The sequence below is a fragment of the Onychomys torridus genome, chromosome 6 (assembly GCF_903995425.1).
Source record: "Onychomys torridus chromosome 6, mOncTor1.1, whole genome shotgun sequence".
NCBI lineage: Eukaryota > Metazoa > Chordata > Mammalia > Rodentia > Cricetidae > Onychomys > Onychomys torridus.
In genome coordinates, this window is record NC_050448.1 from 97,969,742 (window position 1) to 97,984,757 (window position 15,016).

Here is a 15,016-nt window from a genome sequence, read left to right on the forward strand (position 1 = left end):
TCTCTAAGTTTGTTTTGACTCAAAGGAAAGACAAAGAATTAGGAAACAGGATCCTCTACTTGTTTCTACACAGAAATTATACCAGCCAGTCTCTTTCACTAACTGCAGGGTCCACAAAAAATAAAAGCCATGTCATATTTACTTTTGAACATATAGGGAAAAGTACAGGCACTGGGTTGAATTTACTTTTCATAATACTATCACTTAAAAAGCACATACATTTGAAATGCCTTATTTTTGTAATGGTTCTTTCTTTCTTATGACATTTGCAACTTTTTCTTAATAACTACCAATTTTTCTAAAGGCAAGTCAGCACATATTGTCAACAGATTTGTGTCAATAGCCATTTCTAGAGGAACCAGTACCCCCTTTGTATAGGAGTATGTTATTCTGTGCAAATGAAAACACACACACTGCCTCTCACTTATTAGATGGCAGAAACTAAGGATGGTAATTTAAAATTTAATAAAATAAAAGTCCTCCCTTAAAGTCTTGGTGAAACCAATTATAAAGAAAATGAAGCTGGGTGGCGGCGGCAGCTGTACACGCCTTTAATCCCAGCACTCGAGAGGCAGAGGCAGGCGGATCTCTGTGAGTCCGAGGACAGCCTGGTCTACAGAGTGAGATCCAGGACAGGCACCAAATCTACACAGAGAAACCCTGTCTCGAAAAACTAAAAGAAAAATGAAAACAGACTATTAATGTACCTATGAACTTTAAATCAGCGTTGGTGATTAAAATAGAATTTAAGTTTTGAATATGCATTTTACCAAGAAAATATTTTTAAAAAAACATGGTAAATATATGCATGTGCTTTCAAAAATACCAAAGATTTGCACAGTATGAAGAGAAACCAGTGTATCCTGCATGCACTTATAACATTTCAGCCTCAAAGTCCTTCTGACAATCACATCTAAACAGTAAATACACACACAGACACACACACACACTCTGAAAACTTTTCAGCACAACTCTTAAGAAAAATAGTATCTATCATAAAAATGCTAGCAAAGAGTTGGCAACCTGAACATTTGGAAAGACTATTTATTTTGTACAAGTCTTTCAATCCAGCATTTCCAGTAAAGAAGACTATAGTGTCTCTATGGGCACCTTGTTTAAATTTATCAAAATCTTTTAACAAAATCCACATTATCAAGGGCCTTAGGGAAATTTTAAATAGACAGTATGTTTTCTATCTCTGTCCTAATTCAGTTCTTTTTCTACAGTTAGGAGGCGCTTAAAGAATTGTAGAACTACAGAGCTACAAGAAACACTTCCTATAAGACAGCCCTTGCTCCTCAGTATTCATGTGCAAAAAAGGAGGCCAAGAGAAATGCAGTGTTAAAAAGGTTCAAGAACCACAATCTTGGTTCTCTCCTCTGAGGCAAATAGTCTCCCAAGAAATCTGTTTCTACTAATCCAAAGCCCTCTTGATACTGGATAAATTTCCCTAACATACACCATGATATGAAGACTAGAGAATTTGTCTAAGTATTTACACAGGTAAAAATGGAAAGGAAATGAGCTCACATTCTCCATTTATATTCTTGGTTACCACACAACAAAACAAATGGCAGGTTATGAATAATACTAGAAATATTAGACTCAGAGGTAAAGGATAACCAGGTTTGGTGGTATATCAGCCTGTACATTTTCTGATTAACCATGAAAATACTGTAACTCACATTATCCATCTGTTTCCAACACATGTCAAGGTACTGTTGAGCTTTTCGTCCTTCTTGGAGATGCTGAGGATTAAAACCATCAACAACAAACAAAAATAATTACACTTACTATTAAGTAAAAGGCTCTTCACTTTATTTTTATCAAGGTGATAAAATAATACATGTATATAGAGATAATGCATCTTTAACTAGAGATTAGAAAGAGAATAAAATAAATTTCTTTAAAATACATCTTATAGATTACTTTAATACTTTTAAAATAACCTTTAAAACAGGCATAATATTAAAGAAAATAATGATCATCTTCAATAGAAGTTTTCTATAAAAAGTCAGATAACAAGTAATACATCTTTTAGGTTTACTAGCCAAATGATATTCTGTCTATACAATACAAAAGTAGCCACAGAAATTATCAAGCTCAATGAATGCAAATTAAACTTAATGGACAGTAAAATTCAAATTTTATATAATTTTATATGTCAAAGAGTAGTTTCTAATTTTTTTTCAATCACTTAAATATGTAAAGTATTCTTAGCTTATGGGATCTTGGAAACAAAAATAAGTGACATGCTGTATTTGCTCTGTGGGCTGTATGTTACACCAAACCCTGCTTTTAAATTCGAACAGATCATAAACTGGTAAGCATATCTCACAGTTTTTCTTTTTTACTGAAAATTTTTTCACAGCATATTCTGATATCACTATTTTTAAATAAAGGAAATCTAATAATATAGGAAACCAGTTTTTATTGAACATATATTTCTAAAGAGAAAAATAATTATTTGTTTGAAACTATTTTATGAGATGTTGTGATTCTATGAAATTACAAAGGTTACCATTTTCCTTTCCGTTTTCAGATCATGGGCATATCTCATTAATTCACCATAGACTCTGTGTGCCATCTCTTCTGCGACCACCTCCCGTTGTCCTGCATAGTCGTTTAACTCATTCAGGATGTTAAAAAAGGCGATACATGAAGTAAACCTGCCAAAACACATTTAAAATAGTAAGATACATTTCTGGTTGCATTACAATTTTTTGGTGAGTTATTTTTGGTGTCTAAACCAAGTTTTAATACACTCAACCTAAATGTTAGCTACTTGTTCTAAATTTAACTATATATGGAAAGAATCCTACATTAAGCTTAAGTTGTACATGTTTAAGTATATTTAAGTAGCCTTTAATTTATAAATAAAGGGATATTTGGGGGTCAAAATATAATAAGAATACTACCTGCAGGCTCTTTTGACATAGTGGAATCTCTTAGGTTGCCAACTGACTGGCCTGAGCTTGGGAATCACTTGGGTGGATTCCTAGGCTTGGCAGCTGAACCTGTTGCAGAGATGATGTGCTTGTTCTCGAGGACAGAACCTGCCAATCATACCACTCAAATGCATCTTGATGGCTGATCTACAGAACAACTTTGCTATCAGCTCTGGATACAGCTGCCTGTATGCCTGCCCACATCCTGAATGGAGGTGTGCCATTATGACTGGCACCAGAGCGGGATAAAGGGGGCAAAAATAAGGGTAACAATGTGTGTGAAGGGAAGGAGAGAGACAAAGAAAATTACTGTGTTAAAATGTATATATCTACTTGGAACACACCAAGGAACACTATCTTAAACTGACAGCTCAGACAGGGATCCCTTAAGAATGCTAAGAACCAATACATATACAAAAGCTTGAGTCTAATTTCATTTAGTTTCTGTGGTTCATAACCACCTGCATATTCATGTTTAAGACTTCCAAAAAGCCTTTTATTCAGGACTCAAAAGTTATCCCCCAAATTTCATCACTTTTCATTATCCTTTTAAATCAATAAGCCAAGCAGTTTTCACTACCTGCAAGGCAAAACTCTTAGAAAGCTAAGGACAAGTACACAACAGTGTGGGAAAACACACTTTTCTTCTGGAGACTAAACAACTCAAGGAAAATCCTGGTCTAAATCTTACTTAGAAATTCCTCTTTCGATTATTCTAAAAAACAAAAAACAAAAAGCAACCCTAAAACAAAAAACCCCACATCAAAACACAAATAAAGCACTATTAAGTTCATTAAAGTATCTATCCTCAAAAAATAAATAGTTGTCCATTGTGATGTTTTTATTAAAGTAAACTTTAAAGAAAATCATGTACAATTACAGTATATGTTACCAAGTAATGAAGTGTATATATGTTCTGAATATTTTTAACATGCGGTAACTAACAGGTTAGATTTACCTTGGCTCTTCATCTTTGGATGAGCGTTTGGGACAGTACTTCTTAACCAGATTTCTATAGGAAGAAATGTTGTAATTTTATAAACAATACTTTTGAAATAAAAATATTCTAGAATTTTCTAATTTCATAAATACTATTGGATGTAAAACACTGAGAACAGCAATATGATCATCAGCAAACATTAATATAATAATATATGATCATCATTTACATTTTGTTCTTAAAAAATTACCACTATTTCTGTTTCCAGTATTGTAATCACAATTAGATTATGCTATTAACTGAAAGGAATAATACAAAAACAATATTCAGTATATGAAACTGAGTGATGGAACAAAGACATTCGAGGGAAATTCCACCACTCTTTTGTTTAACAAATCTTATATTTTTAATATTAACTAAGGCAAAATATAAACAGATGCTGACTAAGGGAATGAAGGAACAGCTGGTCACCATCTTCTACCATGCTATTCTTCTATGAAAACCATCCTGTGACTCAACATCCAATCCCCACTCTCCACCCCACCCCACTTCAAGGTGCTGGGCAGCCTTCACGCTAAAGAAGTGGTCGACCAATAACCATACCCCATCCCTTTCTTTAGGAAAATTACATTCTGACTTGTGACTATATGTGCCTACATCCATGTCTATCCATGACATTCTTATTTTAGAATGCTGTCTTATTTCACACTTAAGAAATAAGAGATGCTAGCACAGAGATTTTGGAGCTAGACGGGGTCATGTGGACTTGAATCTTGGCTGTTTTGCATGGTGTTTATATGACCTGGAACAATTTACATCAATTTATCTATTCCTTAGATTCCTATATGGTGTCACCAGTACCTATCCCACAGATTTCTGAGAAGTAACTGAGATAAGACATTGGCTGTAGTGTTTATAATATAATAGGTCTGCTTTATAACACACAGACCACTAAAGGTCAGATTTTTCTGACATTCGTGTGTGTGTGTGTGTGTGTGTGTGTGTGTGTGTTCAGGTGCACGTGTGCTACAGCACACCTGTAGAGGTCAGAGAACAATCAGCTGTTTCTCCTCTCCTTCCACCTCATTTGAGAGAAGGGCTCTTGTTCAGCACTGCATGTACCAGGTTGGCTGGCCAGTTAACTTTTGGAGGGTCTCCAGTTTCCAGCTCATATCTTATCCCAAGAGTGCTTAATTACAGACATGAGATGCCATGTCCAGAGTTATATGAGTTCTAGGAACTCAAACTTAGATTCTCATGCTTGAATTGAACAAGCACTGAACCATCTCCTCATCCCCACAGACTCTTTGAAAAGTAATTCCGTGTCTGTTGAATCAAAAATTTTTTAAAAACCAAGGCCTGCATTAAAAAAAAAAAAAAAAAAAACTTCTTTTATAAGATATTTCCTGGTATTTAATTTATACTTTATTTTCTAAAAGTTAAGTACACAATGGATTGGAAACTAAAAAACAAACAAAAAATTAAAAAAAAAAACTAGTCTATCATCATGATTTAAATGTAAGCATTTAATTATTTTCAGAATAGAATAAATTAATCCCACTTTCCCAGTTAAATTTATTAATTCCACAAACATTTAAGTGCTATGTACTAGAATCAAAAAATGAAGTGTACCCAAGCTCAAGAGATATTCTCTGGAAAGAAAACAGGTGTATACCAGCAATTGCAAAGCATGGTAAGTGCTACGGTAAAGACATAGGGAGGGTGCTATGACAAAAAAGAAAAGCCACCACCAATGAAGTACAAAACAGGCAAAAGTTCAGTGGCTGTGATCAAGAAATCCAGTCATTATTAGAATGTACAGGATCAAAGTACTAGGTCTTACCTGTGATTTTTACCAGAATATGACTATTTCAGAAATTAATACATACTGCACTAGTCATTTTAGTTTCATTTCTAGTGCTATGATAAAATACCCTGAAAAAAATTACTTAGAGGAGAAAGGGTTTATTCAGTTTACAATTCCAAGTTACAGTCTATCACTGTGGGGAAATCAAGTCAGAAACTTGAAGCAGCTAGACAGTCACAGTCAAGAGCAAAGAGAGCAAATATGTGCATGCCTGTGCTCATCGTCTCTACTATACAGTCTAGGACCCAAAACCCCACCATGGTCAGGCCTTCTAGCCTAAATTAATGTAACCACGACAACCTCTCACAGACATGCCACAGGCCAACCAGATCTAAACAACCTCTAATTGAGACTCACTTCCCAGGTAATTCTAGATTGTGTCTAGGTGACAACTGAAACTAACCATCACCATATTTGACACACACAACACATACACACAATTTCTAAGTAACTATACAGGCACATGCACAAACATTTTAACAGGTAAGATGACTGATCTATACCTACGAAATATAGATATTTCTAAGCAATATCACATGAAGAAACTAGTTAGCTCTTGGAAAAGCTTTCTAAAAAGAGGAAAGGCTAAAATTTCTAATTCTCTGACTTTGCCTAAAGAGGTAAATAGGAATCAGGAAACTGGAAAGCCTTGAAGGGAATTCTAATAGAGAAAGTATAACGAGCAAAGAGCAGGAAGCAAGAAAAGAAATTCATGAAGAACTCAAAGTGGGTTCTATCTTGCTGGCACATCAAAACTGAACCAGAGAATGATGAGTACTGGGGTAGAAAGGACAAATGAGGAATATAGAAAGAAAAAAAAAAAAAAAAACCCAAGTCATATTAATAAACACTAACTACTCTTAACCAATGGTTAGAAACATAGTCCAAACTCATTGACCTAGATTAATTTCACTGTTCACCTAAATACCAGCAAAACTATGAAGTACTACTTATTATTCCAGGTATCACAATGGTAGAAAAATTAGAGTCATAACTATCAAACTAGCAATTATGCGAAACCTACAGTCATTCTGAAAGAGAGCCCAAAAAGGGAAGACCTGAGGAGGCGATGACGAATCTAGGAGCTAAGCAGAATAAGCAAATCGAGAGACAGAAATAGACTAGTAGTTGCCCAGACCAGGAAATGGGGATGGGTACAAAACTTATTTTTGTGATAACAATGTTCTAAAAGTATAGGGCTCTGGAGATGGCTAGATCCTGAAGTACTTGCTGAGAAGCATGACAACCAGAGTTCTATGTCAAGCTCTCATGTAGAAAGAGCTGTGTGCACCAAGGCACACCTGAAATCCCATGGCTAGGGAGGTAGATACTAGATATCTGAAGCTTGCAACAGATCTTACTATTCTATTAAATACTTCTCTGTGTAATTAGATCAACAGATAATCCAGTCACATGACCCAGTCAGTTCTTCCTTTGATTAACCCAATCTAAACTGAGCTTCTAACACTTGAAATGAATCTAACAGGTTAACCTCCAAAGTTTTTACATAGTTGAAACAGAAAAATACCACTAGTCTGAAATCTAATTACTGAGGAAAGAGAATAGATAAGAAGACAGGAAGAAGACCTCAGATACTACACACAAGTCACAATGGACTCAACTCAAGCCAATTCTGGTATTGGAAATCTATGGCAAAGTCCACAGTGCTAGCATTTTCCAAAAATTAAAATTCCCATTGTAGCAAAATAAAAGCTCTGGAAAAACACACATCAACTTTTTATGAATACTCCTGTCTAGTGTACTGGGTTGTTTTATGTCAACTTCACAAAAGCTAGAGTCACTGTAGAGGAGGGAGCCTCAATTGAGAAAATGACTCCATAAGATCAGGCTGTAGGCAAGTCCACACCGCATTTTCTTACTCGGTGACTGATGGCGGAGGGCTCAGCCAACTGTAGGTGGGGCACCCCTGGGCTGGTGGTCCTGGGAAAGCAGGCTGAGCAAGCCAGCTATGTGGAGCAAGTACTTCTCCATGGACTCTGCAGTAGCTCCTGCCTCCAGGTTCCTATTCTGTTTGAGTTCCTGTCTGGACTGCCCCCCATGATGAACAATGAATGATATGAAGCATAAGCCCATAAACCCCTTTGTCCCCAGGCTGCTTTGGCCCACAGTGTTTCATCACAGCCATAGTGACCCTGAAACATCTAGTGAGAGGAGCTAGGAAAAAAGACTCAAATTTAGTTGTTAGAATGATCATACACTGTTTTCACATGTTAAAAACTATTAAAAGAAACACTCAAAATGGTTGATTCCTTCAAAGAAGTTAATTTCAGTGGTCTTCTAAGAATGCCTGAAGTTAGCAAAGCAGAAAATGATTCCTAAGTTCATAAATTCAGCTTTTCATATTGTATATGCTTATTAGCTCAAATAAATCTTAAACAGACTTACTTGTCTTACACATGTTAAATGTAAAATATTCAAGCTGTTTCTAAACTAAAAGAATATTTTAAGCAAATCTCAAGAAAAATCTAACCTTATATTTCAGAATGTTTATCTCTCAAAGGCACACAGATTCTCTAGGTTGTCAGTCTGTATGGAGGACATGTTTTGATAAGGTACTATAGACCAAAAGTTTATGGAAACACAAACTATTATATATACAATATATTAAAGTATAATAAATGTGACATATAGTGGTACTTTACCCATGTGTGTCCATGTCCATGTGCATTTTATCCACATTTTCTTTTCTGGTCCTATTTGGTGTTCTAAAGCCTCTTGAACCTTGATAGGCAGCTCTTGCTTTAGATTGGGGATATTTTCTTCTATGATTTTGTTGAAAATATTTTCTATATCTTTGCGCTGGGTCTCTTCTCCTGTAACTATTATTCCTAGGTTTGGTCTTTTTTATGGTGGGAATGGTTCCACTGGGAATGGCCTGGATCTTCTGAAACCTCAAAGGTGGCTTTCCTAGTGACATATCTCTTCCAACAGGGCCACATCTCCTTATCCTTCTCAAACAGTTCCACTAACTAGGGACCAAGTATTTAAACACATGAGACCATGGAAGCCATTCTCCTTCAAACTACCACAGGTAGAACTGAAGTGGGGGAGTCTGGCTTTCCTGCTTGGGATGAGGACAAGCATGTGTGGCAATGGAGGAAGGGTTTCCAGCTGTACTTGGGACTCTCTACCAGAAGGAAGTGTGCAGGAAGGGGCACAAAAAGGCAGACCAGACACATGCTCCTTAGGCAAGTGGCAGAGGCCATATGGATTCAGTGCACATTTCTTCCAGCTCTTCAACGAAAAATGAACACCAATATTCCTGAAGCTATTCCACAAAATAGAAAAAAGAAGGAACATTTCCAAATTCCTTTTATAAAGCCAGTATTCTGATAACTATAACCAAAGAACAACAACAACAAACAAACAAACAAAAAAAAAAAGGAGAAAAAGCAATTTGCAGGCCCATATTTTTGAACATAGACACAAAAATTCTCAAAATACTTGGGAGCAGAATTCAAGAATGTAAATTGACAAAAATAATCATATAAATAAGATTCAGGAAGAAAAACCACAGGATCATCTCATTAATTGTAGAAAAGGCCTTTGACAAAATCCAACATCCATCCATAATAAAAGTACTAGGGAGAACAGGGATGCAGGGGATATCTAAACATAATAAAGGCAATATACAAGGAACCCACAGTCAACATCATCCAAAATGGAGAAAACTCAAAGCATTTCCAATAAATCAGGAATAAGACAAGGATGTTCACTCTCTCAATTCCTCAGCATTATAATGGGTTAGAACAGTAAGACAAGTAGAGATAGAGGGATACTAGTAGGAAAAGAAGAAGCAAGTCTTATTACTTACAGATAAAGTAATACATATGGTCTATGTTAAAAGACCATAAAGACTACACCAGAAAATTCCTACAGCTAATAACTACATTCAGCAAAGCAGCAGGATATAAAATTAGCACACAAACTCAGTAGCCTTTATACACACAAATGACAAACATAATGAGTAAGAAATCAAGGAAACAATGTCATTCACAATTGCGTGTGGGGTGTGTGTGTGTGTGTGTTGGAATATATCTAACCAAAGACATGAAAGACTTGTACAGTGAAAACGTTCAGACATTGAAAAGATAAACTGCAGATGGAAAGAGCTCCTGTGCTCATGGATTGGCAGGATGAGTATTATGAAAACAGCCATTTTACCAGTATTTTAAAGACTCAATACAATCCCATCAAATTTCAATACATTTCTATTACTAGACACTAGAGGCTAACAAACAAAAAGCCCAGTGCGGTCCTATTAGCCTCCGAACATTATAGACTATTGCCATTGATTACTCTTGGCCTCTCTAACTTGATGGCAAGACATTATTGCTGAAGACACCACATACTTAAGCCAAAAACATGATAAAGTCAAGCTGGTACGCACCTGGCAGCTTCAGCTCTATTGGCCAGCTTTCATAGTGCTGCAAGGTGCTACACAAACTATTGGGGAAGAAAAGTAGTCAATGATACCCAGCTACAAACCCTGCAAGCTACAATAATGACGGACTTGGCAAGATAGGCCTACTGTTGCAAGAGTGGCATGAACATCATGGGAGTAACCCACCAATTTCTGACTGGATTTAGGCCCCACTCCATAAGATGAAATTTAAACCTGGCACCATCATCTAGCTAAGAACCTATTGCTAGATAGTTCATAGGCCTTGAGAAGAACCTACTTACAGATAACATGGTTCTATGTTGCTAATGGACACAATATTAACCAAACTCCTAATGATTTATTGTTATACTATAGATCAATTACATCTCTTAATTTTCATCTGTGAAGCTCCTATTTGCAATAGTGATTAACATAAAGAATCAAAACTGGCCAAGGAATAACAGACTACAGAATGCTCAGCCTTTAAGCAGGAACATACAGACTATATACATACATATTCATCCACTCACAGCTAAGGCAGTTGATGACAACAAGGAAAAAGTGTCTGCTGGATACAGCAGGGAAGCTGCATATATGAACTCACAGTAGCTGGGACAGCATTACAAAACCTGTGCAAGCCCAAGCTAGTCCAAATCCTAGCAGACAGGGGAGCTGGGCATACAATCCTACTGCTAGCTGTGAGCTACTGGCAACCGTTGGCTTTTGAGAGAAGGAAAGACAGTTTTCTCAAAAGTGTAGCCTCTAGCAGTAAGTCAACAACACTCAGTAGAATACCACACATCTGTGAATATTTGGGCAGCATAAATTGATCTTACAGGATTTAAGAGGGGGGAAAAAGGCACAAAGCTGTACGGACAGGGAAGTAGGAGGTAGATCTGGGAAGACTTGGGGAAGGGATGAATATGAAACTCTCAATCAACTAATTTTTTGAAGTAAAAAAATTATACACATAATTAGGATGTGTATAATTTCATAGTAGGAGGTTATGATCCCACTCGTTACTATATACTACTAGAATATCTGGATATAATTAATGCACACTTTCAGTCTCAATTTTTATACCCATACCAGATGCTGAGTAGACAGGGGACAGAAAAAAATTAGAAACTTTAAATATTGATGTCTGAAAAACCCAGGGAAAGGGGAAAAAAAAAAATCAAACAAGCTCCAAGATATGAAAGTACACAAATGGTCTTCCAATATTTTTTTTACACACCAGCCCCTAGTTTAACTTTATTTTCAACATGTCAAGAATATACTAAACATAAAATACAGACGAATGTGAGCTACACATTAGTACATCAACTCCAGTCTACACTCAAAGAATGTTAGCAATTTGTTATTACTCTTGTGTGATAAAGCATAACAATGAGTTTTTTTTAGGAAACTGTTGATCTTACAGAAGAATATTTTTCAAGTATGTTTAAAATAGAAAAGAAAAAAAACTTATCTGTTCAATTTAGACTGAGGAACAAACTGACACCACTGACTTAAGTATTATGTTTTTCAGATAAATTCTGCTAAGGAATTTGATCATTTGTTTCCCTTTTATGTTAGATTCAAAAGACCAACCAAATGAGAGCTATTAGGCTCAGTGCCTGAGTGCCTGTTTAACAGACATGAGGCCCTGGGTTGATTATCAGAAAAGGGTGAAGGGCTGAATAAAGTGTACACAACGATATTATGAACAACCAAACTATTTTTTCAGTTTAATGTTTAAACAATGAGGTCCTTCAAGAGTGAGAATTTCACCATGAAAACATTCAACCCAAAAGGTTTGAACTTATTTTCTTTCTTAAAAGGTTTTCTGCTTCACATGTAAGTTCTGTTTGAATCATATAATCTATGAAAACATTTTTATTTAATAGTCGAGAATATGCCTTACAGTTCTTATGGAAATGGCTGTGTGTGACTTTAGTAGAAAAGTGACAGTTTACTGAATCATCCCACAAAAATTGGAGGTAGAAGCCTACTTTAGAGCAGGTGCTCTGTAAGCGTTACAAATAGTTACAGAAGTCATCAAACTCCTGTGAACATAAGTGGACAGCAGTTTAGTCACACTGTAAAATAACAAAATCCAGCTGTTATACATCTAACTAGCTTAGTAACTGGCTGGCAATTAAACTGAACAGCCATCTCTTAGGTACACCAGGAAGAAGGAAAATTAACTAGAGCTCCAAGACACACAAAAATATAAGAACGGGAAGAGAGGGCAATGACAAGGAGAAAACAAAAGCCACCTGCACTAACGACAGCTAATGGGGTCCAAAACATGTCACATCATACTCAAGAAAGGTTCTCCAGACCATTAAAAAAAGAAAAGAAAGGTTCTCCAGACCATTAAAAAAAAAAAGAAAGGTTCTCCAAGTACTGTATTTTTTTTTCTTCTGATAAAGCATCCAAAGAAAACAGTTAATAGAACTGAAGAGAATATTGGGGGAAATCAGAGAAAACTAGAGTAATACACCATCTGTAACTTATAACAGGTTACAGAAACAAAAGCAAACAAGATTTACTCAAATCTTCATCATAAAGAAGACCAGTCTCTAAATGAGGTTTAAAACCTCAAGTAATGGAAGTACCCCAAATCTGTCCCTCAGACAATTGGGCTTCTTGAAATATTGCTGGTTTTTATGCAGCTTCATTAAAGAGAAAAATATTTTCTTAAAAGGAAGAACTTCTAAACTGTTAACCCCTTTTACCTTAACTTTATGGAAAAATACACAGCTAAAACTAAATTTATAAATTATATGACTTTTCTTCCTCTTTGAAACAGGGTCTCAAAAGGCAGACCTGGATGGCCTGGGACTCACAACGATCCTACTGCCTCTGTCCCACAGATTAAAGGCACGTGCCATCATCTAGGATATCTAATTTATACTTTCATTAAATGTCTACGATTGTTACTATGCTATATTTACATGGATCAGTTAGTTGGAAAGGGCATGTTACTTAGTTTGGGGATAAGTTACTAATGTATGCAGCGAAGTCTTTACAGATATAAAGATATACTATGCACTGGCTATGGGGTAGGGGGGTCGATAGAGAATTAGTAAATCTCTTAATGGTGAAATGTAATAACGCAATTCCAAGAGCCCATGTTCAACAGCAACAGATAAATACAACTAGTTCTATCTTAACCTTCCTATCTTCAATTCCAAATCTGTAAAATAGTACTGAAATTTCAATTGTTTTTAAAGGAAAATGTGTTAATAAGTAGCATGGAAAATAGTGCTGACATATTAAGTGCTATAGTAAGGATTAAGTAAATATATTTTTACAATACTGCTTGTTCTTGCCAAGCACTGTTCTAGGAACTAGGAAAAAACAAAACAGAACAAACAAACCCCTCCCTTTGTGGATTTTATATTTTAGTGTAGAGATTATATTCTAGAATTAAGAAGCAGAAATTATTTAAGTAATAAAAATCATTCAGTGATTTAATTCAGGTAGAGATATGTACTGAGGCAAAGTGGGTGGCAAGAGACTAACAATAACTACTGGATTTCCACCAGATCAATTCTATACAGGCACTATAAATATAGCTGGGCATGGTGACGCACAATGGTAATCTCCCTGGGCTACATAGCAAGACCGTCTCTACAAACCACGGGGAAAGCCTACGGGCAATAAAGCAGTCACAACTTAAAGAACGGCAGACCAAAACCATAAAATTCATTTTTACTTTTAGAAAGTCAGTACAAAAATGGGCTCTCTGGGTTCTTCTCAGTTTAAAACAAGTGACATGCTAATGGCAGATTCTGATAAAGGAACGTAAAGTATGTAAGCTCATCCTAGAAACATGTTACATAAAATAATAACCCTAAAACAGTGATGTACATGATACCAAACTCTAGTTTGGTAGAGAGCAGTGCACCATCAAAGGTCATAAGAGTCTAAGTTAGATGGAAATAGTATTTATTTATTCATTCATGCAATGTATACTTAGCTAAATTATCTAGCCTGACATGGGAATACAAATGCACAGAATTAAAAAATAAGTCAGAGAGATTTCTGCTTTAAGAGAAAATTAGCTTATTATAGTTAGCTCCTAGTATCCCACACTATCACATTTGGGTATTCTAGTGTGGAGGTTGGAGGATATAATTTTATACAGCCATACTTCTGTGATAGAACATAATACTGCAATTATTTTTACTAGAAGAGAAAATAATATATATTTATTGTGCATATAAAGATTCTTTTATACTTAGAAGTCTTAATTAATCCCTGTCATATACATATACAAGTTTATTAAAATAATTATTGGACTGGAGATCAACTTGGTGGCAAAGTGTCTGCATAACAAGGATAAGGCATTGCATTTGATCCCTGCGCGCGCGCGCGCGCGCGCGCGCACACACACACACACACACACACACACACACACACACACTGCACACACAGAAACTGATTTCAGTTGGCTGTCTCTGTAAATACAAAACAGTAAACTAAGTACTCTGTAACCACCATTTAGCATCATTCAAAATGGATATCACATGCCTTTAATCACAGCACTCAGGAGGCAGAGCAGATCTCTGTGAGTTCAAGGCCAGTCTGGTCTACAAAGTGAGTTCCAGGATGGACTCCAAAGCTACACAGAGAAACCCTGTCTCAGAAAAAAACAAAACAACGGACATCAATTGTCTTTGATTAGAAACTTTATTTTCTATACTTATATTTGAACCAATCCCCCAAATCAATCAATATCCAACACCAAAATACAGTTAAACCTCCTAAACTATCAAAACACATGAACACAGGAGCGAGGTGGTATACTCCGTTAATCCCAATACTCCAGAACCAGAGGTGAGCAAATTTGAGTTGGAGGCCAG

At 36.0% G+C, this 15,016-nt stretch overlaps 1 protein-coding gene across 5 annotated transcripts in view; it reads right to left on the reverse strand.

Moving 5' to 3' along the window:
* Fnbp1l (formin binding protein 1 like) overlaps nucleotides 1-15,016 on the reverse strand; it is an 83,741-nt gene that overhangs the window by 27,805 nt on the left and 40,920 nt on the right. For 4 of the 5 annotated variants that reach the window (XM_036189674.1, XM_036189672.1, XM_036189673.1 and 1 more), the window contains exons 3-5: nucleotides 3,907-3,960; nucleotides 2,522-2,669; nucleotides 1,686-1,748 (exon numbers count right to left, since the gene is read on the reverse strand). In XM_036189674.1, the coding sequence (XP_036045567.1) occupies nucleotides 1,686-1,748; nucleotides 2,522-2,669; nucleotides 3,907-3,960 (265 nt within the window). Of the gene's footprint in view, nucleotides 1-1,685; nucleotides 1,749-2,521; nucleotides 2,670-2,918; nucleotides 3,029-3,906; nucleotides 3,961-15,016 lie in introns of those variants that run through there. The other variant, XM_036189675.1, reaches the window with a different exon arrangement.